The sequence below is a fragment of the Pseudopipra pipra genome, chromosome 6, assembly GCF_036250125.1.
Source record: "Pseudopipra pipra isolate bDixPip1 chromosome 6, bDixPip1.hap1, whole genome shotgun sequence".
Lineage (NCBI taxonomy): Eukaryota > Metazoa > Chordata > Aves > Passeriformes > Pipridae > Pseudopipra > Pseudopipra pipra.
The window spans coordinates 55,503,440-55,525,320 of NC_087554.1; the positions used below are offsets into that span (position 1 = coordinate 55,503,440).

At 39.2% G+C, this 21,881-nt stretch overlaps 3 protein-coding genes across 7 annotated transcripts in view; 1 reads left to right on the forward strand and 2 right to left on the reverse strand.

Moving 5' to 3' along the window:
* Nucleotides 1–2,625: 2,625 nt before the first annotated feature.
* Nucleotides 2,626–6,596, reverse strand: ATP5MJ (ATP synthase membrane subunit j). Of its 3 annotated transcripts, none has more exons than XM_064659309.1 (4): nt 6,513–6,596; nt 4,763–4,886; nt 3,658–3,678; nt 2,626–2,817 (listed from the first exon to the last, which is right to left on the reverse strand). In XM_064659309.1, the coding sequence occupies exons 1-4, from the start codon at nt 6,513–6,515 to the stop codon at nt 2,798–2,800; spliced, it is 168 nt and encodes a 55-aa protein (XP_064515379.1). In that variant the 5' UTR covers nt 6,516–6,596; the 3' UTR covers nt 2,626–2,797. The 3 variants fall into 3 exon arrangements, with proteins under 3 accessions (XP_064515379.1, XP_064515380.1, XP_064515381.1); XM_064659310.1 differs by lacking the exon at nt 6,513–6,596 and adding an exon at nt 6,328–6,443; XM_064659311.1 differs by lacking the exon at nt 6,513–6,596 and adding an exon at nt 5,908–6,211.
* A 1,900-nt stretch (nt 6,597–8,496) lies between these two features.
* TDRD9 (tudor domain containing 9) overlaps nt 8,497–21,881 on the forward strand; it is a 71,738-nt gene continuing 58,353 nt past the window's right edge. For all 3 annotated transcript variants that reach the window (XM_064659281.1, XM_064659283.1, XM_064659282.1), the window contains exon 1: nt 8,497–8,719. In XM_064659281.1, coding sequence (XP_064515351.1) covers nt 8,568–8,719 — 152 coding nt within the window. In that variant the 5' untranslated portion in view covers nt 8,497–8,567. The remainder of the gene's footprint in view (nt 8,720–21,881) is intronic.
* On the reverse strand, nt 13,889–16,934 carry RD3L (RD3 like). Its single transcript, XM_064659306.1, has 3 exons — nt 16,404–16,934; nt 15,424–15,729; nt 13,889–14,582 (listed from the first exon to the last, which is right to left on the reverse strand). The coding sequence occupies exons 2-3, from the start codon at nt 15,720–15,722 to the stop codon at nt 14,285–14,287; spliced, it is 597 nt and encodes a 198-aa protein (XP_064515376.1). The 5' UTR covers nt 15,723–15,729; nt 16,404–16,934; the 3' UTR covers nt 13,889–14,284.

Sequence of the window (21,881 nt, forward strand, 5' to 3'; positions counted from 1 at the left end):
ACTTGGCATATCCTCCACCAGAGTTTAGCTGTGAATCATGATGAATATTCCCTCCTTGGATTGGAGTCCTGATTTTACATAGTCATTTGCATAGAAAATTGGTTTGTTCAGGAGCTGAGTATTGTCAGTATAGACACTTACCTGGAAGAAGAAAACCTTTTTGTTTTAAAGTTAGCTTTAGAAATCACTCTAGCTAAATTAGGGGAAAAAAAAGGTACATATTCTAAAATGAGAGTATTCAAGGGTGGGTACTCCTTGCAGTGCTTCTCTACCCAGGGCTACGCTGCAGGTGCTAGTGCTGCAATCAAAATTAATTGCTCCTTCCACACTGTAAATATGAAGTGGCCCTCACAATGCCTTAGCTATCTTTACTGTCTTTTACACTACCTGCTCTTCTTCAGCATAGAGGAGCAGGAAGTATATAGATAGTACTACAGGTGTTACACCTTATGGGTGTGTTGATTTCTGCTTTTGAGTCAGGCCACTGACTGAATTTCCTCCTTCTGTATGATACTCAAATAACCCAAAACATCTATTGAAACATAAACAGCAGTCTTACTTAGCCTGTCTCCTGCAGATATTTCAGAATCACAGAGGGAATATTCTGTAGCTCATAGAAATTTCTGACAGAGAAATACCAATAGAAGATCCAGTTGCAGATGGCATTGTTTCAGTAGAAACTGTTGTTTTTATAACCCAGACACTGCTGCCCATACGTAGTTTCTTTCCCTACTAGAAAATCAAGCAAATCAGATAGTTAACACTTGAAGCAGGTTAAGTTCACCTAAAAGTGCAGTTAACTGTGCTCCAAAGGCAGGTTATCAGAAGCTCCTCTTGCCTCTCAACTAACACCCAGGAGATCAGATAGCATGTTGTGCCTCACTGCCAATGGTCTGGGTTCTACCTAAGGTGAAGCAAATCCTGCAGTGATTAATGTTTTTTCCCCTGGTCTGTTTTCCTCAGCTCTGTAATTGAAAATTGCTAAAGCAGGCCATTTGAAGTATGTGTGGTATCTTAGGAACTATAACTTAGTGATCATAAATTTGCATTACAAATGCACATATTGCTCCTTACCTGGCATAAATTTTCAATCTCCTGCTTATTAAGTACACCACAACTCACCCACCCTGTAATTACTACTGGCCTAGTGGTAATTATCTGTTCATTTGGAGCCCAATTTTCTTCTAGTTTTCATTCTCTGTTCCCTTCTTCTGGATGCTTTTGCATTTTTATGTAAAAAAACCCAAATAGTGAATTCTTCCTTTTCATTCATTCTTCTGTGGTGAGGAAACACAGAAAAACCCACACAGAAATGATTAAAGAATTAGCTAAAATATATCAAGGGAAGACACAACAAGGAACACTGTGGAAGGTGGAAGAAATGTCAAGAATGCATGAAAGACAGATGTCACCTTTACAAATTCAGTAATGCTATACCTGCCTTCTGTAAAACAAGCTTTCAGAGAAATAAGACTGGTAGTTTTACTCTACTCAGTAGGTACAGCTATTAAGCTTAAGCATAAGGATAAATTTTGAAGAAATTAAAGGCAACACAATGTTTAGAATGTTTACCATCACCAAGTAGGATTATCAAGTTCCTGAGTATTCAAAAGTTATGGCCAGATACTGCAATAAGAGACTGAAAAGCAAAACTTTACTCAAGCTGAAAGACTTAAGATGTTTCAGTGAAGTAGTTAAAAAGATGTACGTAAGCATTAAGTCATTAAAATGACTTAAGCCTCCTAATCTTCTCAAAAGCAGATTAGGCTAAATTTAAACAAAACATGACATGAAGTCCAATTTTGGTTTACACCCTATGTATCTGTGGTATAGAATTCAGTATGTATAGTTCTGAACTCTGATTTTTGTAAGATAGCATAGGTCCCTAGAGTCTCCAAAATATACTTGCTAGGAAGTTACTTCTAAAAGTTATCTGCAAAAACCACTTATGACCCATCCCAGTAACACTCTGACTTCTAAATTTTCAGGAAAAAGGAAAACTCTTTGAAGTCAGTTAAATATTTATTTATGCTCATATTAACTGCTGCCCAGTGTGTGATGTCATTATTCCCTTTAAATTCTGAGATTTTCACAAGCTCAAATAGCAGATAAAAGCCCACCAGGTATCGATTTTCTTATACAATACAGGTCCTTTGCAAAATCTGTGACTAAAGGAAGAGCCTTTCAGAGTAATTCCTTAGCTCTACTGATAGATAGTTGTCGATAATGTACTTTTAAATAACACTTGTAAGCGTTTTGCATGGTGTTTTCTTAACAATACAGCTTTTGATTTTAAATCCTTTAGAACTAAAAATTCTTAAAAAAAAAAAAAAAAGTAAGGCTTTAAAAATTTTTTGTACCCTTGATTATTGCACCACAAGTTGACAAACAGCTGAGATTTAAGTACTCACACTTGGCATCCTATTACATTACATTTTTAAACTAACTAGCCAAGAAAGCTTTCATTGGGGAAAAAATTAAAAAAAGGAAGATAACTCTATTAAGTACTTGTAAAAATTTGGTCTTTTTCAAAATACCATTGAAAAAGTTTAACATGGAACTTGGAAGAACTGTAGAAAACAAAAAACACTTATTCTAAAAATTAGGTTAACAATACACTCAGCATACTTTGTCCAACACCTTTAATTAGTTGTGACTCAATGGATTTATTCTTTCTCCCATTACAGCAGATGGATCAGGTACAGTTTTAGAGTAACTTCCCTAGGGTTGTGACTTGCTTCATTTACAGTACAGATGACGAACAACCAAATTCATATTCCAAGAAGAGAAGGGGTCTTTAATGATGGCCAGAGGACTCTGAAACAAAGACACGATTTAGACTGTTCAAACAGTAAAGCAGATCAATTCAGGAATGTAGTACAGATCCTACAACAGACAACTGTACCTACATCTGAGCACAAGAACTGGCAATTCAAATAAAACCCTTGAACTATGTACATTAATAAACTTGTCCAATACTAAAAATCCTCTTCTGCAAGCTTTAAAGCATTATTATGGGCAAACATCCATTCTTCCTTAGTTTTGGTATGGTTCTTTCACAATGGAAGTTTATTTATAGTGTTATCTTGAAGTCTACTGGGCACTATTTTCTCTAATTACACATTTAAAAATGTAAATAACATTTACATGTACAAAAAAACTGGGAGCAAATGGATTATCTATCATGTGCAGACAGTTAACTGAGGTACAGCAGTTCATGAAAAAATAAATTCCAGTGTAATATCAGAAGAAACTGTCCATCAGTATCTAAACACTACTTTATAAAGTACAAAAATACAAATTCAAAATATAATAGCAGCTACTCTTGTGATCATGCTGATTTAAGTAATTCAATTAAATGGTTGTTACTATTATTTATAAGAACTCCTCCCACACAGAGTCAAGGTATACAACTTCCATTCTACTCTTAAAATCCATGCAAAAGACAGATTAAGACAGAGGTAACGTCTGTGCAGATTTACCGATGTTTCTAGGTTATAAAACCATCAACACAACCGAAATTACATATTTTGAAGTAGTCTTTAAACATTTTCTAAATTCATAACTTCACCCCCAAACTCATGTAAAATATTCTGAGCTAATTTTTATTGCACTCACTTAAGAAATAAAACAAGGTATTAGATGTTTAATACTTACTATTTGCCACTGCTTTTTTGCCTGGGGAAAAAAAAAATAAGAAAAATACAAGCTGAACAATGACGCTAAAAAATTTTATTTCCTATTTACTTTTTGCAGAGAAAATTAGCTTATACTTCTTATGATTTGCTAATTTAGCTCAAACAAGATTTAGTAAGTGCACAAAACATGTACTTTCCATGATACATCTCAGTAAACTTGATATTGATTTTTAGAAGTTGTTTGTTTTAAATTAATCAAGACTCCATGAATTTAGGAATTGTAGCCGCCAAGACTTCTACTGCAATTCAAAAGAAATGTATACAGATTGTTAGTATTTTACATAACATATGGATATTTTATATATATATAAAAATGACATACAGATGTAAACCAAAGCAATATGTTTGCTTTAAAATCTTCCATGAAATTAAAGGTTAAAGCAAAAGTTAAAACCTTTTTTTTTTTTCCTACTAAATTACTTATATTTATTTAATCTTGGAAGTGCGATGTAAAAGTTTTGGACATGATACACATTATTTGGACAAAGCTGGAAAAATACTGAGGCAATATCACTCAGCTGGTCCCACAGCAAGGGGTTCCTTTCCCTGTTGACTTTGCCTACAGCTTGTAACATTTCACTGGAAAGGGTTTGACTTGGGATTTTTTCAGCATAGCCTAAAGTGAAAAACAGGGCCTTTAAGACACCATGTTTCTTTCTCTAAGAAAGCAATCCAATGTCAACAAATAACACACATTTTCACATTCAGTGTGCATTTTGAGGTGCACCAGCCCAAAATACACTTTCACAAATTCACATGAGAAAACCTTTTAAAAAGGGGTGGTTTTTTTCAGATCTTGAGCAAGTCAGATGTGCGTTTTTAAAACCAGTTCCTACATTTCCTGATCTTCATAATGTAGTCACAGTTACACTGGTATTTGAGTATTTTTATTACTGTAACCTTCTACAATGGGCAAGTTAAAACTTCTAAATTTTTATGGCAAGGACCTGACCCTAAGTAAGAACGTTAATTTCTTTTTTGCTGATTGATTTGTTACAGTTATTGTCTTCTATAAACCTTATCTATAAGGTAACAGCTAATGAGGACTGCAATGTGTAACTTACCCCCATATGAAATTTTGTAATAGGCATAAGCTGTTAACGCCACACCAACCCATATTTCTTGATATACAGTAGTGAAGTAGAATTTCATGGCTCTCCATGACTTTGGAATCATGGTCTGCACCATCTGAAAATTATAAAAAGTTTTGTCATGGTAAGTTTTGCAACTGTATTCTTAACCTGCTGGATTTTTAATATATATACAGACACAGACATATATCAATATATCTGTCTTTATGTATACACACACACAGAGTCCTGATACATACCCACAGCAGTTCACAGGTAAAAAAATAATATCCCCAAACACACAAAAGTACTTATTCCAAAGGAAAGCAATGAAAATTCAGAGTTAAAGTTACAATTTATGGGCTAACGCAATACCGGAAAAAAAATAAATTACAGCTGATGAAAGGGTTCAAAGATGAGTCAACAGAGCATTTATAGAGTAGCAATTCCTCTCTCTCTATCAGTGACTCTGACTCTATCAGAGCTTTTTTTAATGTTTCCAGATTCCCTCAGGAGAAAAGTCTCATTCTAGACAAGCCAGAGAGGCTCCTTCCTTGCACTACCAATTTAGCTTCCCTCCCTCAAAGCTGTCTCTTCCAGCATGGTAATTTCTACTCAAAATAGCAAAATAAATGATGTTAAGCTAATGAATTCATGCTTTATCATGACTATTTGACTTTCAAAATATGCCCCAAGAACAAGAAGCCTGTCAGTGTTGTGTTTTTTCCTCTCTAAGCAGCTTTGTTAGACAAACAAAAAACTGAATGTTTTAGAAAAGTATACCCTAACTCCCATAAATGTTAGTTCACATTTGCACCACGTTGCACTAAAATGCCACATGCTCCACTGCCTTATGCACAGCACTTCACCCAACAGTCACTATTTACACTTATTACAACCCCATAAAATGAGATATACACACACACAGATAGTATGTGGTAAACCAGAGTCCTAGGAATGAAAAGCAGAGGCAAACTTCTCTGAGGTAATGCTCACTCACTTATGTGCCATTACTAAACGTAAAGAATACCCTGGGCAAAGCCTCAGAGAGAAAAGCATTGAGAGGGCAGCCAATGCCAAAACAGCTGGAGAGATCTGGGTGCTTCTTAAACAACGAAAGCAACGCTGAGGCAACTCACGTCTAATTACAGACAAACCCACATTAACCTTTTATTTGTTTACGGGCAGTCATTTCAATCAAATTTATTACTGTGGCCGGAGTTCCTGAAACAGCGTCGTGCTTTCACCAACACTATCAAGGACACTGCACCTTCCCCTAAATTTCCAGCCTTTGTAGTTTCAGATGAACACAGTCACTCTGCTACAGCAGAATATCAAGACACAGCAAAAAGAAAGATTTCTACACCACACTACTACAAAACACAGCAACAAGCGGTGCTCTTTCCAGCTAACGCCCTGCTAAAGCCCGGCAGAGACCATTCCCCAAGGCCTGGGTGAGACGTCGTCCAGGCTATTTTTTTCTGAAATCTACCCAGAACAGCGCTGAATTTGCCGTCTCTTTGCCCTCCCCGCCACAAGCCCCCCTCAGCCCGGGGCACCTGCGGCCGCCCGAGGCCTGACCCTCAGCACTGGGATGGGCGGTGGGTAACGGCGGAGCTCCAGTGCCGCCGGCCGCGCCTCCCTCCCCTTTCCCAGTGAACCAACGATACCCCCCTCGAGCGCTGCCCGGTAGAAGGGGCAGGAACCGCCCTGAACCGTTCTGGTCCCGCGGGCCCGGACCCACCATGGCGGCGGAGCGCGAAGGTCAGGCCGGGGACGGGTCCGCTGCCGCCGCGGGGCGCGCCGGGAAGGGCCGAGCGGGGAGCGGGCACTGCGGCGCCCCCTGTGGCCGCGGAGGACCGGAGCGCTCCCGCACCGCGGCCGTGCCAGCCCCGCTTCCCTCGGAATCGCGGGAGGGGTTAGGCGGGAAGGCACTGCAGTGGGGCATCTGGTCCTGCCTCCCTGCTCAAGCAGGGTCATCCCAGAGCACGTGGCACAGGGTTGCGTCCAGACGGTTCTTGAGTATCTGCAGTGAGCGAGACTCCACACCCTCTGTGGTCAATCTGCTCCAGTGCTTGGTCACTGCACAGTAAAGTTCTTCCTCATGTTCAGGTGGAACTTCTTATGCATCAGCTTCTGCCCGTTGCCTCTTGTCCTGTTGCTCGGCACCACTGAGAAGAGCCCAGCTCCATCTTCTTGGCACCCACCCTTTAGATACTTACAGGCATTGATGAGGTCCCCTCTCAGTTATCTCCTCTCGAGGCTGAACTCTGTCAGCCTTTCCTCATAACAGAGGTGCTCCAGTTTCCTCATCATCTTTGTAGCTCTCCACTGGACCTCCATGTCTCCCTTGAACAGAGGAGCCCAGAACTGGACACATCACTCCAGATGTGACCTCACCAGGCCTGAGGAGGGGGGCAGGATCACCTCCCTCCACCTGCTGGGAATGCTCTTCCTAATGCACCTTGCTGCAGTGTCCTGCCCAACCTGCACCTCAGTCCTGCTTCCCAAGAAGGAGCACAGCAGGTGTCCTGCACCAAGACAATGCCAGAAAGGGCCTGTCACAAGTCTGTGTAGTGTGTCCCTTAGGGAATAGATTGTCCTGGAGGAGCAGGAGGCAGCACTGGGCCAGATTCAGCAGGGCTGATGCACCTGTGTGCCTTGTGGGCCATTTTGTCTAGGCACAGGAAAGGGATGGGACAACTGGGATTCTAGAGTAGCACTGAGGTGAGAAGGGGAAATGACCACCCTGGCCTCCCATGGCTGGGAAGGAAAGGCAAAGCTCAGACCCTTTTCTCACATTAAAATTCTTTAGTGGGATCAGACTGCATTTACTTTCCTCCTGAGTGATTTACATAATCTGCAAGTATATAGATTTGCTAAATATGAGCTTTGTCACACAGGGCAAGTCTTCTTGGATCTTGGGGCTTTTTTGCATTTAATAGAGGATCATAACTTATGTCAATGAAATACTGCATATACCTCACCTCCTTCATTTAGAACATTCAAAACCTCTTTTTGAAAAAAACATTTTTGTGAGGAATATCCCTTTGTTTCTTTAATGTAGGATTTTGAGGGCGATATGTTAAACAACCAGAGGCTGTGATATCTTCATCACTCCACATATATCCCAGATTTGTATTTACCTACCTGACAGTAACAGCTCTAGAGCAGTCAACCAAGTGACTGCACTGGATCTAGTGTGGAGACCATACATTCCCCAATTACATGGGAGAAAGTAAGGGGCTGTCCTCTGTTTGCATTGTTTTGTATTTATCTGATTTAACAAATTACACACAGGTGTTTTCAGTTATTTCAGAAGGGGGAAGACAGAAAAAAAAAGGAAAGAAAAAAAGGGAAAGAAAAAAAAAGTGATACATGTTTATTTTAGTTCTTATTATTCTTCTGAAGAATATTATCCAGTAGGGATGACAAGCTTTAGTGTTCGACCCTCACATATACTTCTGGTCTGCGTGTGTACCCCTTTCACTTACCTATGGCAAGTAAGGCTGTTATAAGTTTTGGGGGGTGGTTTGAAGGAACGCGAGCTGTAGCCACAGTTGGATTGGCTGGGCAGGGAGTGCAGGACCAGCCCATAGAGCAGAGCGGGCCGGGATCGCTCCCGCCGGGCGGGGCCGGCACCGGGACCGGCCCTCAGCTGTGCTCACGCGCCGGGGGCGGGGCCGGGCGGAGGGCGGGAAGGCGGGTGCTCGCGCGCGCGCGCGTGGCGGGAAGGGCCGAGGCGGCGGCGCGAGGCTTTGGCGCGGAGCCGCGTGCCGGGAGCCGCCCGTCCCTCGCCATGCTGCGGAAACTCACCCCGGAGCAGATCCGCGACTGGTTCACCGTCGGCAGCGCCGTCACCGCCGTCGAGCTCTTGGGCGAGGAGGTGCAGGCCGCTCCCCCGTGCGCTGGCCCCCGCCACCCCGCACGGGAGCCGTTGACGGCTGCGGGGTGAGTGCGGGGCGCTGCGCTGCTGTAGTTGGTGGTGTCCGTCCCTCCTCTCTGCTGTGTGCCCGTGGCTCCGGGTGTGCTGGGCATTCCCCAGCGTCTGGGCAGCCTCCTCTGACTCCTCTGTTCTGCCTGGGTCCGTGCACTTGTTGGATTCCAGCCTAACACCCCTGGTACTGTGTGTGGTTCTAGCTCAGGTGTGGCTAGATGTGTTTTTCTTGGCTTAATACTTCTGTTACTTTCTGATTTGTTACTTACCTCAGTTGTCTTGATCATCAGTAGACATGCTGCTTGCTTTATCTGAAGTGCGTTAGTGCTAGTGTGTAGCTCCAGCAAGTCTTGTTGAAAAACTAACAGAGTTAGGAAAGACCCAGTTTATCTTGATTCAGGTGTATTAACTGAATAATTTTGCCAGTGGCAAATGATAAATAAAATGAGATTCATGAGTTCATTGCTGTAGTGACCTAACTAAAGCATTTAAGTTACCAGGGTAAAGCTAATTTGAGGTATCTTCCCATGTCACTCCTTGCAAATGCTTTATTATCTAATGGCAGAGCTTACAACCAAGGAGAACTTAATGTGTATCTGTATAGCTGCCAGGTACAAATGGTTTTCACTAATGTCTGGATATTGAAAAAATACTTTCCCCTGGATGCTGCCTGAACTGGAAGGTGTTGTGGCCTTCCATGCTAATCTTAGTATTTAGAGTATCTGTAGTTGCCATAGAAAAGTATTTTGTATGCACTTCCATACAGTAAAGTCTTTTTCACAATCAGATGGAGGGTACAGTCTACCGTGAGTGTTGGTTTGTTGTGTTTTTTCACCCTATATGATGTACAGCAGGATAGATTGCTTGGTCTCTGGAACTCTCTTTAAAGGCGTACATTGGCCTCTGAGAAGGAATGAACCTTTTGTATAATGTCTGAACTGCGGATGTTCAATAGTTCGGCAGAGACTGTTGAGGCCGTTGGTTTCTGCCTTTGCTTTGAGTAAAGGATAAAACTGACATGTCAAAATATCCCTTTTTATCCTTTAATGTAAAAGTGCTGCTGTTATCAAGCTCCAAATCTGACTGAGATCTACTGGATTTTATGCAGGTTGTTAAAATTTTTCAGAAGTGACCAGACAAAATTTAATAGTTCTCTGAGGTTATTTGCTGTGAATGTAATTCTGGAATCCGGTATGTACAAGATGTCTGAGACTTCTCAGTCTTTATTTAGGTGAAAATAACATTTCTGTGGTACTTGAGAAGTGTTTGACAAGAGATTCTTGAACCCAACTGAGCACTAAGCCACCAAAATATGTCAAGTAACACAGGAGAAGCCTTGTGTGCCTTCACAGGCAAATCTTTGTCTTTGGTTGGATAAATATCTCTTTCCACTCACAAGTCTTAGCAGATAATCTAATTGTGGATTTCACAGTTGTGTTAACAGTGAAAAGTTAATGTTATGGGTTTGGGTTCTCCCCCACCTTAGGGGGAGAGAGAGGGATATGCACCCTAAGGGACTGTTTATGTAAGTGTGGACAGAACTTCTGAGCAATAAACTTGTATAAAATCTATGAGGATAGATGGTAGGTGTGTATGTGCTGCCACAAAATGGACAGAACCTCTATGAAAAGGCATGTTTGCTTAGCTGTGTTTTGTTTCCATACATACTTCTGTTTCACAGTTCTGGGAACGTGCTTACGTTTAAAGAGGTTTTTCAAAACTTGAGAACTCTTGAGGAGGTTTAGATTCAAGTGCTGAGATGGAAAGGAAGTGCTTGTCTTTTATTCACTGGCTTCTTAAGAAATTGAGTTCGAAGAGCTGAAAATAAAAGAATTTCCCTTTTGTTAAAGCTGCTTGTGGCATAAAAATCTATTTTAATATTTCTTTCAAAACTCTTGATTTGTTTCTTGGGAAAATCAAAACCAAAGTTTTTTCAAATTTTTCAAATGCTTATTTGTATTTATTTCAAGTTGGATATACACTTACTGATGGAGACTCTGCCTGCCACTTTTGTCTAGATTTTGTGGGTTTAGTACCAAATTGGTAGTGATAATAACAGGCGTGTTATTGCACACAAATGTTAGTATTTTACAGAAATGCTACTGAGATTGTCTAATGGCATCTAAAAGCCTCACATCTCCCTTACAAGAAATGTGGAATGTGTTTTCTTCTTTACCAATGATACCTCATTTTCCAAGGCTTTTAAGATTACCTTGTTTTCTGAACTGCCTCTAGAATAGCAATATTAGTAATTGAGCTTGTTAGGGGAGGGTAATAGAAAGCACAGAAATTGTGGCTAGAGTTTTGATCCTTAAATAGCTCGCCGATTAACTTTTTAATTCCTCTGATTACATTTAACTGAATGAAAAGAAATTGAGACCTGTAAATCTTTCCTTGTTATCAACACAATTGTGGTTAAGATAGTTAAAGGCTTAAGTGTGGAAGAGGTGGTTATTCTCTCTTTCATTTCTTGCATTTCATAGGTGTAGCTTTGGCCAGAAACATTGCACACTGTTTGCCTGACACCTGTGCAGGTGGAGACATTTCTGTCCTCTGGAATTACTACCACTCACCTTTCTGTCACCAGAGTGGTTTGTGTTGGCTGCCTATGTCAGAAATATGGCTGACTTAGCATAAGGAATGATAGAGTTTCAGAGCAGCTCGTGCTAATCACGTAGACCATAAATAAAAAGTGCCTAGAGAAGCAGTTGAGTTCTTGGACAGTGATTTTCTGCAGGGAAGTGATGACTGCCCTACAGCCATCTTACTCCTGTCTGATGGAGCTGAAACCCGAGGATAAACTAATTTCTAGAAAATGGCTTGTCTTAGCTGCTGAACTGAGGAACAGATTCTCTTTATAGCATGTTGCAGCAAACTTAACACGTTTCTTTAAAATATGTTTAATTTCCTTAGCTTCTTGCTCTTACACCTTTGCTTTTTCTATGCTTTTCTTTGCTTTTTAACTAGAGAAAGTATAGAGTACTTTGGTCAGGAGAAAGTGCTCATATTTTGCAAAGTTACCCCTCATTTTCTGTTTTTGAAAAAATGGACAAAGTAAGGCCTTAGTGAATGGCATTTTCTCAGCACTTGCCTTATTTTTTTCTTGTACCTTATCCAGTTCCCCCTTGATTTCTCCCTCTCCTTTACCCCCAAATATGGGCACTAGGACTGGATGCAGTAGCTTAATATCAGTTTCATCAATAAAACATGCACATAAAAGTAGATGAGCCTTTTTGTGCCTTTCTCTAGCATTGCATTGGAATTTAACATTGAATTGGCTGTGATGCCTAGATACATTTGATAACTATTATTCAACAACTGCCTTTTAACATACGATGTAGTTGATGGGCGTTGTTTCTGGACTTAGAAAAATGCATTTGCTTATACTAAAGTGAAATAGAAGTGAAATTAATGAAGAATGGGTAAGTTGTATCTGTTCTTAGCTTGTGGGGCTGGTTTTGTCTCTTTTTTTTTTTTCCTTTTTTTTATGGTGATCATAAAGGTAAGTGGATCTTCCATGTTTACTGGCCCTTCATTTTCCATAACTAAAATTTGGAAGCAAAATTTTTAGGGCTTTTTTCGCTTATTTTCCAGTTGAAGGCTGTTGAGGGTACCATTTAAAGAAATGAACTTGCCATTGCAGCAGTCTTGCATGTTTGACCAAATAAAGCCTATTTTCTGAAACTGGTATTGTGGGTATTAATTCTCAGTATAACATTAATTCTGCCAATGCCTTTTTTATGCTCATTCCTATGGAAAAGGTACTTCACATTTAGCACTTTGGGGAGTTTTATCATTGAATGAAAACCTTCCTTTCAGTCCTTTCCTGCCCTCTTGCAGGGCTTAGAACCTCAGGAAAAGAATCTCCAACTACTTGTGTTGCCTCAGAAGAGCAGAGTAAGTTGAGAGCAGCGTTTTTGTTATTTATCCACAAACTGACAACTGGCAAAAGGAAGGCAAAGAGTTTATAGCAGCTCTGAGTGCAGATATAGTGAGTTTTGTGTATCTAGTTTATGGTAAGTGGAGGGACTCCTTACTTTTGGTATTGAGCTGCAAGTTTTAGGAAATGTTTTACTCTTGTCCTCCAATGCTTTGTCCTTTTGGTGTGTGCAAGAGTTTTGATTATTTTACATCCTGTGTATATTACATTTTGCTTTTCTACATGAAATGTTCTTTATATTACAAGCTTTTCAGAGTTTTTTTTTTAAGTAATATTTTCATAGTTTATGAAAATATTATGCCATTTGTTTATGCAATTTATGTTGCATTATTAGTAAATTCTTTCTTGGGTGGGGGATACAACTGTGGAGCATAAGAAAATGCCTTGCAGTTGTTATTACCACCTTGATGAAGTCGGAATGTTGTCTTTAGTATACCTGAGGAAAATATCAGAGGAAGCAGTTTTCCTCTGTGTTTGCAAAGCAGTGAGTTGGGCCATGTGAGTCTTGCCCATTTTTTGTGATGTGGCAGACAGATTAAAAGGAAATCTGGAGAAGAAGAGGTTACATAAGATATGTAAGAACTTGTTACATACACTGATGGGAGTACAATTGGAAATGTAGCCAACTGAGTTCTGGCATATGTTTTCATTGATTTTCTGCTCCAATTGCCTGCTGTGACCGTAACTCCTACGTATCCAATCAGTCTTGTAAAACTTTATTATGAACCCCCAGTGATAGATGATGGCAACTGAAAAACATGAAATGTTGTTATATTTAAATTTAGAATAATCACCTCCTGCTTTGGAAATGATCTGACTTGACTCTTCAGCTATTCTAGAAACGTACTGTCTGATTTGATCAAAATGTTTAAGTTTAATGCAGAATTAGGGTTTCAGAGCAGTTTCCAGTAAGTCAAATTTGAAATTATATACAGCTGTTTGAAAAAAATATAACTCATTAATTTCATGCAGAACAGAGAGCTAGTTGTTAAATGCCGTTAAATATCCAACTAAATGCTTTCATTTAATTGTCCACCTTCATAATACTTCAGAACGTACAGAGTACACTTTAGGAAAAAATATAGAAATATTACATGCAGCATGTTGTAAGTTCTGTTAATGTTTCATGCAACTTACTCTTGAAATTAAGAAATAACTTTTCAGCTTTAAAACATATTTACCAGTTTATTTGGTACAACTGAGAGTATATGAAACCATTTCATTTACGCAGTATAAAGTTCCCATAGAGCCTAAAAGCTATGTGACAAATACAGAAGTTTTTATCTAATGCTGTGTGGATTGATGCTGTTTCAAAATATGGAAAGTAGTATTTTTTTATTGTTTAAATACTTTTAGCTCTATACGGCTAAAAAATTAAATGCTTCAGAATTTTTTCGGAAACATCTACATTGCTTATTAAAAGATGGCTTCAAACACAACAGCTCTAAGAAACTATAAAGATAAAAGGGGAGTTGATAGTTAAAGTTATTGCATACTAGTTATAACGAAGGATTTTAATTTCTGAACTTGGAAAAAAGGGGAGCAGGTCACATTTCTTACTCCTATATGTGTCTGGATGGCAATGACAAAAAAGGAATGCGAATGGCTGCATAACTCTTTGAAAGCAACACAAACCAACTTAACTTGATGGGTAGTAATAGGGTAGATTCCAGATTCTATGAGAGAAGGTGGGAAACATGCTGTGTGTGTTTTTGTCAACATAACTTGAAACAGTGGGGATTTCATCCTTGTCCGACTTGTTAGAGCTGTCGCCACGCGGACTGAAATGTTCAGGACAATTTGTATTCCATGCATCTGCCAGCTGCTCTGGTTGGTTTTCTCTCTCAGTGGTGGTGAGAAAATCTTTTAAAACTTGCTTGAATATGTAGACTATTTCCCAGGGTAAGACATCATTTTCTGCCAAAACTTCACGAAATCTAGAAATGAACAAAAATTGAAATCTAATCATCAGCGCTGAAAACTCTTTTGTTTCCTCTCTGGTCACTGGAGGGGGGAAGGAGGAAATTACTGCATGCTGGTGCTTTTTTTTCCTTGCTGCCACGTTTCCCCACACACCTCCCCCAGAAGATTGTGAGAGGAAAAGAGCTCTAACAATGTACTGGATGTGCTCCAGCTATTATGAGGATTGTAAGTGGTTGTTACTGGGTATGCTTTTCTTTTTTCCTTTTTTTTTTTTTTTTGGCCCATCTGGGTAACTTGATTTAAACTGACTTTGCCCTTAGGTATATTCTGGGCTTTAAAAGGAGCTTGTTCTGTTGTATCTGTGAGTCCCTAGAAAATGTATTAAAATACAGGCATAGGAGAATTTTTCTTTGTAAAATGTGTATGGGGGATTTTTTTTTAAATCGGAAATTTTTTTTACACTGATTTACTAGTTTTAGAAGCTTTCAGGTATTTTGGACAGTAAAGCTGGATTTTTTGCATAATAGTGCATTGCATTAGTCCTTTGATTTTTGGTTATTGGGTTACTATTTTATAAATATTGGGGATAAATAACAGAGGAAAAACTGGAAGTATCGAAAGGTCATATAAGACTTCCCTTGTTTGGATTAGACTGGGAAAATCCTGATTTAAAACTTCCTTCAAGTACAACATATTAAAGTGAAGACGTAATTTATAGAACACCTGCAAAAATGCATTCCAGTTGCTGGTCACTGCTACTTCTGGAGATCAGAGCCAAATACTAACTTCAACTAGGTAGAAAAACATAGTACTTTTTATAGAGTACTCAGAGTTAGGGAAATACAAAACAATTACCTGCTGAGAACAGTTCCTGTTTGGCAAGGCTGGATTTGTGAACACAGAACTTCAAGTTGCCGTTGCTCAGTAGCTGGAATTGTTGCTTGAGGGTTCTGGTAATTCTTGAGCCAGTTGTAATCCATGCCAGTCTTCTGGACTTTTTGTTCGTTTTCGATCTCTTGAACGAATCTTTCACGCTCTTTCAGGTGCCATTTCAACTCCCTCAGCAGGGTTTTTGTAACAACTTCTGATCCAGGACATCTTGTGGGCTTGTAGGAATCAGTTTTTGACCATTTCATCCAGCCAAAAAGTGGCATTTTTAAGCTGAGAGGGGGAAAAAAAAAATGGTTGTTTCTGTCTGACCGATTAGTTCTTTTTACCTGTAGACTTCCTTCTTAGCAACTGCATGTCTGAATGAAAATTTATTAATGGTGTTGAACTAGCTTGCGGTACAATAAAAGTAGTGATAACAACATTCACCAAGCCATAATGAAATCTGACAAGCTTTACATTTTTTAAAATTTCCCGTTTGTTTTCTGAGTTAAAATACTACATGAAGTTTGCAGCATTTAAAAGTGCATATCTATCATCTCGGAAATATTTCATTTTTTATCCTATAGTATATATGGTTAAAAAAAAAAAAGAAACCCCAGGGAACTGTTTCCCCTCGAACAAGCAAACCAAAAAACCACCAACCTCACAAAATACCCAAAACCAATCAAACGCCCCCCCCCCAACAAAACAGAAAACCCCAAACCTCCAAAATTTGAAGTCACATTTACATTTAAAGATTATACTAATTAATAAAGTTAAGTGCTGGAACTCTGCATGATCTGTTTTTACAACCTCTGTATCAATTTATATTTTAAATATTTTAAATAAATTATTGTTCACATAACCTGGAATCAGAAATCTGGTGGAGTAGACTTTTAAATTGCAGTTTGTAAGAAATCATGCAGACACAAGCGTGCAAATTGGAGTAAAATAACATAAATTACCTTTACAGCTGTCTGTGAAAAGTGTTGTTTCAGGTCAGTTTGCTTGAAGGTCTCTTATTCTAGCATGTCCTGTTTGCAGGTTGTTACTACTGCTGGAAGAAAACAAGCGGTTTTTTCTCTTTTTCTTTTTTTTCTTTTTTTTTTTTTCATTTACTCAAACTGTGCTTAGAAAAAATGACTTTCTGTACTGAATATGACAGTTTAAGTTTTTCTGCTTTTAAGGTTCTTTTTCATCCTCTGTATCAGAGAGAAGCAGTAATCCATTTAACCTAGCATGGTCTCTCAAATACTTTCTACCAAGTCCATTAAGATCTCCTACCTTTGAATTGAGTTCTGCCGGTGGCAGCAATTTAAAAAAAGATAGTGACAATTTCAAATGCTTGTTGCTAAATCCATCCAAAGGTATTGTTGGTAGTGAGATGAATAATGATAGTCTGAAGCAACTACAGCCCTGCTTGTAGCTAAAGTTAAGGCTGTCGTGTGATGTGATGCTTGGCTGTGCATAGCTGTAGGTCACAGTTTAGAGCTGTATTTTTATGCCTGTAGAGTGCTAAAAATAACTACATTGCTTTTATCATCAAACTAAACTTTCAGGCCATTGAGATGCTGGAAGACTTATCTCCCATTAGAGGGGGATCAGGCTGTTCTGCTGTCATTTTTAAACAGCTAAGAATAGTTTTTCTCTAGTAAAGATCATCTAAAGCTTTTGTTAAGTGAGTGTTGACAGAAAAGAAGTATTTGACAGTTGCTCAGGATTTTGTTGCTGCATTAAATGCTTCTTCCAGATGAATTTCATCAATCTCACGCTACTGTATTTTTTCATTACTGTGCATTGCTGTTAGCATTTTAAATTAACATTCCAAATGTGTTTAAAGAAGCAAGGCTGCAACACCTCCAGCGCTCCACAAAAGACACGTTAATCTAATTAAAGGAATAGAATGATAAAAAGATGCAAATTGAGGTCAAACTGATCCAAAAAGCCCAGAATTGTAAGTCTTACCATAGACATTGCCTCTCTCTCAACTGGCTGTCACTTGCCTGCTCCCTCCTTTCTTGATGAATATTTTGAGCATATCCGTTTTTAAGGTTCATTCTCAGGGCTGGCAATGTGCACACCAAAGGTCGCTGAAGCAGCCATTTTCCGTTCCAGTTATCTGGTCTCTTCCTATTAATCTAAATAGTAGCCATGGAATGCGAAATGCTGCCTCCCCATCTCGCTCTTGTTCTAATGACTGTCTTTGCTTCCCCTAAGTATTTTTCATTCCTACCTTTTTTCCCTCCACTGGTGTGTTGAACTGTTGGGAGAACAAAGGTTCTGTAAATTTGTTCTAGATGTCATACAACATAAAGGACGACGTGTATGGCTGTTATTAAAGCTGATATTACTTATACATTGGAAAAATTCAAATGTCAGTATTAATCCTCTTCAACTGGAAGGTTTTCACATTGCATTGTATGTGGTACTATGAAAAAGGAAGGGAGCTAGGTTTATGATGACAGAACTGTCCTGACAGATTTTCAGATGAAATTAAAATGCTCCTTGCCACCTCCTTTACAGCACAGTTAACACGTCACCACTTTTTTCCACTATATCAATCTTCAAGTAAACTGCTGTACAATATAAAACCATAATAGTGTCTTTGCAAATTAGAGATGCATACTGGAAGGTCTGCAAAGTAATTAAATGAGAAACCTACAACTTTTATTTTTTAACCTAATATTTGGTTGCATCATCGTAAATGCAAGGCAGGATGCTGAGAATTACGTTTATCTTTTCATTGGTAGAACACTAAAGTTGAAAATGAATATTGCTTCTACTTTTGCAGGCATTTCAGGTGTGTATTCAGGAAGAGGTGGCTGCTCACGTGTGGCTGGTGTTGGAAACTGGACTTGAAAGTAGAGCAGTATTTTATGCTGTTTCTATCCCCTGTTTATTCCTAGGAGCTTTGGGGAGTTAGCATTCCATCCAACTATCCCTATATGTACTCATGGATCTGCAGTGCTGTGTCAGGGTGGAAGTTTTGGTTTGACTTTAGCTGATAGTGGGTCTGTTCCCTGAAGGCACTTCAGAGTTTGTCTTTATTAGTAACTTAGTTAATAACATCATGATGCCCAGCTCTGTGCATCCCCAGTCAGAATAATGAGCATACCCTGGTGCATGTGGCAGAACAGTTCCTACGGCCGTGGGCTCGGTTTATTCTGTTATTTTCTTCTACCCTGAAAATAAATTACATATGAGGCACAGTTCTATTTTGTGCTTGATTTTTTTCAAGGCATGTTTAAGGAGTTAGTTATTCTTACTTGTCTGAGTGGAAGGGAGTGTCAGTGTGGTGTGGTACCTGTCATGTTAAAAGAATTCTTCCTGAGGTAGTGTTTGCACCCATGGGGATGGTTACGTTTTGGGTATGGTTTGTACTGAAGGGCTGCAGCTAAACCCAGCACTTGCTGGAAGAACCCTCATTTTCAGAGTGGTTTGGTTCTGCTGTGTGGGTGACTTGGTGTGAAGGTGTGGAAGTCCAGTTCGTGGCTCTAATCATTAACCTGAAAATGTCTGGTACTCAAAATTTCATCTATTCTAGCAGTCCCTCTCTTGTCTCTTCCTGCTTGACATCGCAGTTGTGAAGGGGGAGCTTGACAATTAAGGTAGAAGTTAGAAGTAGTGCTTACTTTTAAAATTGTTCAGGGTTAAAACTTCTTGAATCTCTCCTTGTCAATACTCTTAAAGCTCCTAGTTGGTAACAGACTAAGTTCTGTGGGGAAGGCATAGCATGGCTACAGAGTAAGAATATTTATGTACACTTATGAGTACAACAGACAACATACAGATTTAAATAGTTGAAATGTACCACAGGGAAAGGGGATGCATGTTTTGAGGGTGCTGAATGTGCCTGGATTTTAGCTTTTTTGTTGCAATAGTAAAGCATAACTCCAAAGAAGTACTTTAACAGCAAGGTGGTTTTGTGCATGTGCACAGGAGATGTCCTCTAGTATAAGCAGTAGCATTAGAGATGAATGAATTCTTACTTGAAGATCATCATGAATAATGTTAATACTGGCTACTTTAGAAGTGCAGCTGTTTATGGCAAGGTAATGTTTCTTGGCTAAAAAGAGGTGACAGAAAATGTTTATTTTACCATTGATGCTTTTTGAAATATCTTGAAAGCTTTCTTAAAAAAAAACAAACAAGCAAAACAACTAAATAAAATAATGTCTTTAGCGCAGGAAATTTAGGTATTTGCATGATATGTGGCTAAGTAAATTTTACATTCTGATTAAGACTTTCAACACTACAATAATAAATAATTTGCTGTAATGATATGCAGAAGGCATATCTTGAAACAGCCTTGTCATTCTTGATTCTTGCAAAATCTGAAATTCTCACAAAGAAGAAATGTTCTCTAGGGATCAGCTGCTTTTCCAAGTGTGGTGTTTTCTTCTGAAAAAGTATTGTTCTGTAACTGTATTCTGGGACAAAAAAAAGCTGCAAATCCAAGTCACCTCTGAATACAGCAAGACTTTAGTCTTAAGACATGTGCCTTAACATCACATACATAAAGGAACTTCCTGAACCTGACAACCAGGTCCTGTAATAAATAAGGCAATTTGGTTAAATGTGGGGCTGTGCTACTATGCCTGTCTGTAAGGACTACAAATTCAGTACTTATTTGTACTGATTGAGTGTGCTGTTGGACAACACGCTATTTTTCTGAGAGAAAGCCAGTTTGAGGAGAAGTTGTTGCTGAACAGCAGTTCATTCCAAGCCACTTCCATTTAACTGAACACTGCACCAATTTGAGGTACAAGGTGTGATAAATGGAGAGAATAGGTGAAGGAGAAGCTTCTTATTCTTTTCTTCGGAAAATTTTATGGCATCTGTACCATCTGAGGTGCTACTTACTCTTGTAATTGAAAAGGGCAAGAAGTATAGCTTTCTTTATGAATGAGACTCAATGACACACTGAGAAATGATCAACCTAATTCTTATTTGACCAAAAGTGCTGATAGCAGGTCATAACCATAGCTAGTGAGCTAACATTTCAGCACATTGTTGCAGCGGTGGATGTTCCATAATTCTTTGCTAGTATCTTGATAATAGTCACATCCTGTGATTTGCTGCTGTGGATTTTGTGTGAAGGGCTGATGAATCTTGTGGGTTAAGCCTGATAGGCACCTAAGAGCTATGCAGCCCCTCACTCTACTCCCTGCTGACCCTCAATGGGATAGAGGCTGAGGAATGGAAGAGCAAAAGAAAAAAAACTTGGGTTCAAGATAAAAAACTGTTTAAGAAGGGGAAGAAGAGAGAAAGAAAACAAAAGAGGTGATGCGAAGGCAGTTCCACATCACCCCTCATGGGCAGAGTGATGCCCAGCCAGGTTTTGAACAAAAGATGGCAAACAGAACTGAAGCTCTTCTATCCTTTTGCTTCTGAGCATGGCATGTGATATCTCTTCAGTTAGTTTGTGTTACCTGCCTGGTTGTGCCCCCTCACAACTTGAAAGCCCCACAGTCTGTTTACAGGGGCAGGGAAGGGGTGCAATGAGAAATAGAGAAGGCCTTGATACTGTGCAAATGCAGCTCAGCAATAACTAAAACATTTGTGTTTTAGAAGTATTGATTTGGTGACAAATCTAAACCACAGCACCATAGAGCTGCTATAAAGAAAATAACCCCATCAGTCATCTGAGGGAAGAGAGATTTCTTAATATGATTTATCCATAGGTAGGAGGTTGGATCATTTCCTTTTATTTATAAATGCAGCCTCACACTTTGGATTTAATCATTAACTTTGTAGTGCATTTTTCTTAAGATTTGACAGAACAACTCTCTCTAACTGTTTCAGGCTGCAGACAGATGGTGAGTCTACCTCCTCTGATCAGTTCAGACAGTATTTGACTACAGCTTTTGCTTTTTAACAACTAGGAGCAAAATTTGCCATGAGCCTGCACAAGAGGCCTCTTGGTAAGACTCCTTGTTTGGTCCTTTGCTGTGAGAGTGAACAACTGAATAAGTCTCTTTTAGCAGCGTTAACTGACAGAAATTTGTGTAAGCTGTCACTGTACTTCTGGTGCTGAGATGAATAAAATCAGGATGTGGTTGAAGCTGATTTCTTGCAGTTGGACTGTCTGTAGCTTCAATGTCTCTGGTGCTGGTGGCACTTCACTAATAGGCCGGGGAGCTTCAGGCATCAATTTGAAATTGAGGGGATCTTGCTTTCAATACTGCCCTTCATGGGCATTCTTTTAAATTAACAGCAGTCTTTTACTTGCATTTTATTTTTTTTTTCAGAGATTTATTTAATCTGGATTTTACCAAGTGTGTAACCAAATGTTTTTGTTTAGGCTTTCTTGCTGTGGGATTTTTTTTCTTCTTTTTTTGCCAAGTTTTTTTGCCTTTGCGTTCAGAGGGAAGGGGTGAATTTTGAAGTTTTAAGGAGTGTAGATGCTTTGCGAATGTTGCTAAAGGATCAGAAACAATGCT

Bases quoted from the DNA above. Each gene is read 5' to 3' on its own strand.
- RD3L (XM_064659306.1), bottom strand. From the start codon at position 15,722: ATGCCACTTTTTGGCTGGATGAAATGGTCAAAAACTGATTCCTACAAG. The intron at 14,583-15,423 runs GTAATTGTTTTG...GTTCATTTCTAG, and splicing joins ACAGGAACTGTTCTCAGCAG to ATTTCGTGAAGTTTTGGCAG.
- ATP5MJ (XM_064659309.1), bottom strand. The intron at 3,679-4,762 runs GTAAGTTACACA...TTTTTTCCCCAG, and splicing joins TTACAAAATTTCATATGGGG to GCAAAAAAGCAGTGGCAAAT. The intron at 2,818-3,657 runs GTAAGTATTAAA...TCTTTGTTTCAG, and splicing joins CAAAAAAGCAGTGGCAAATA to AGTCCTCTGGCCATCATTAA.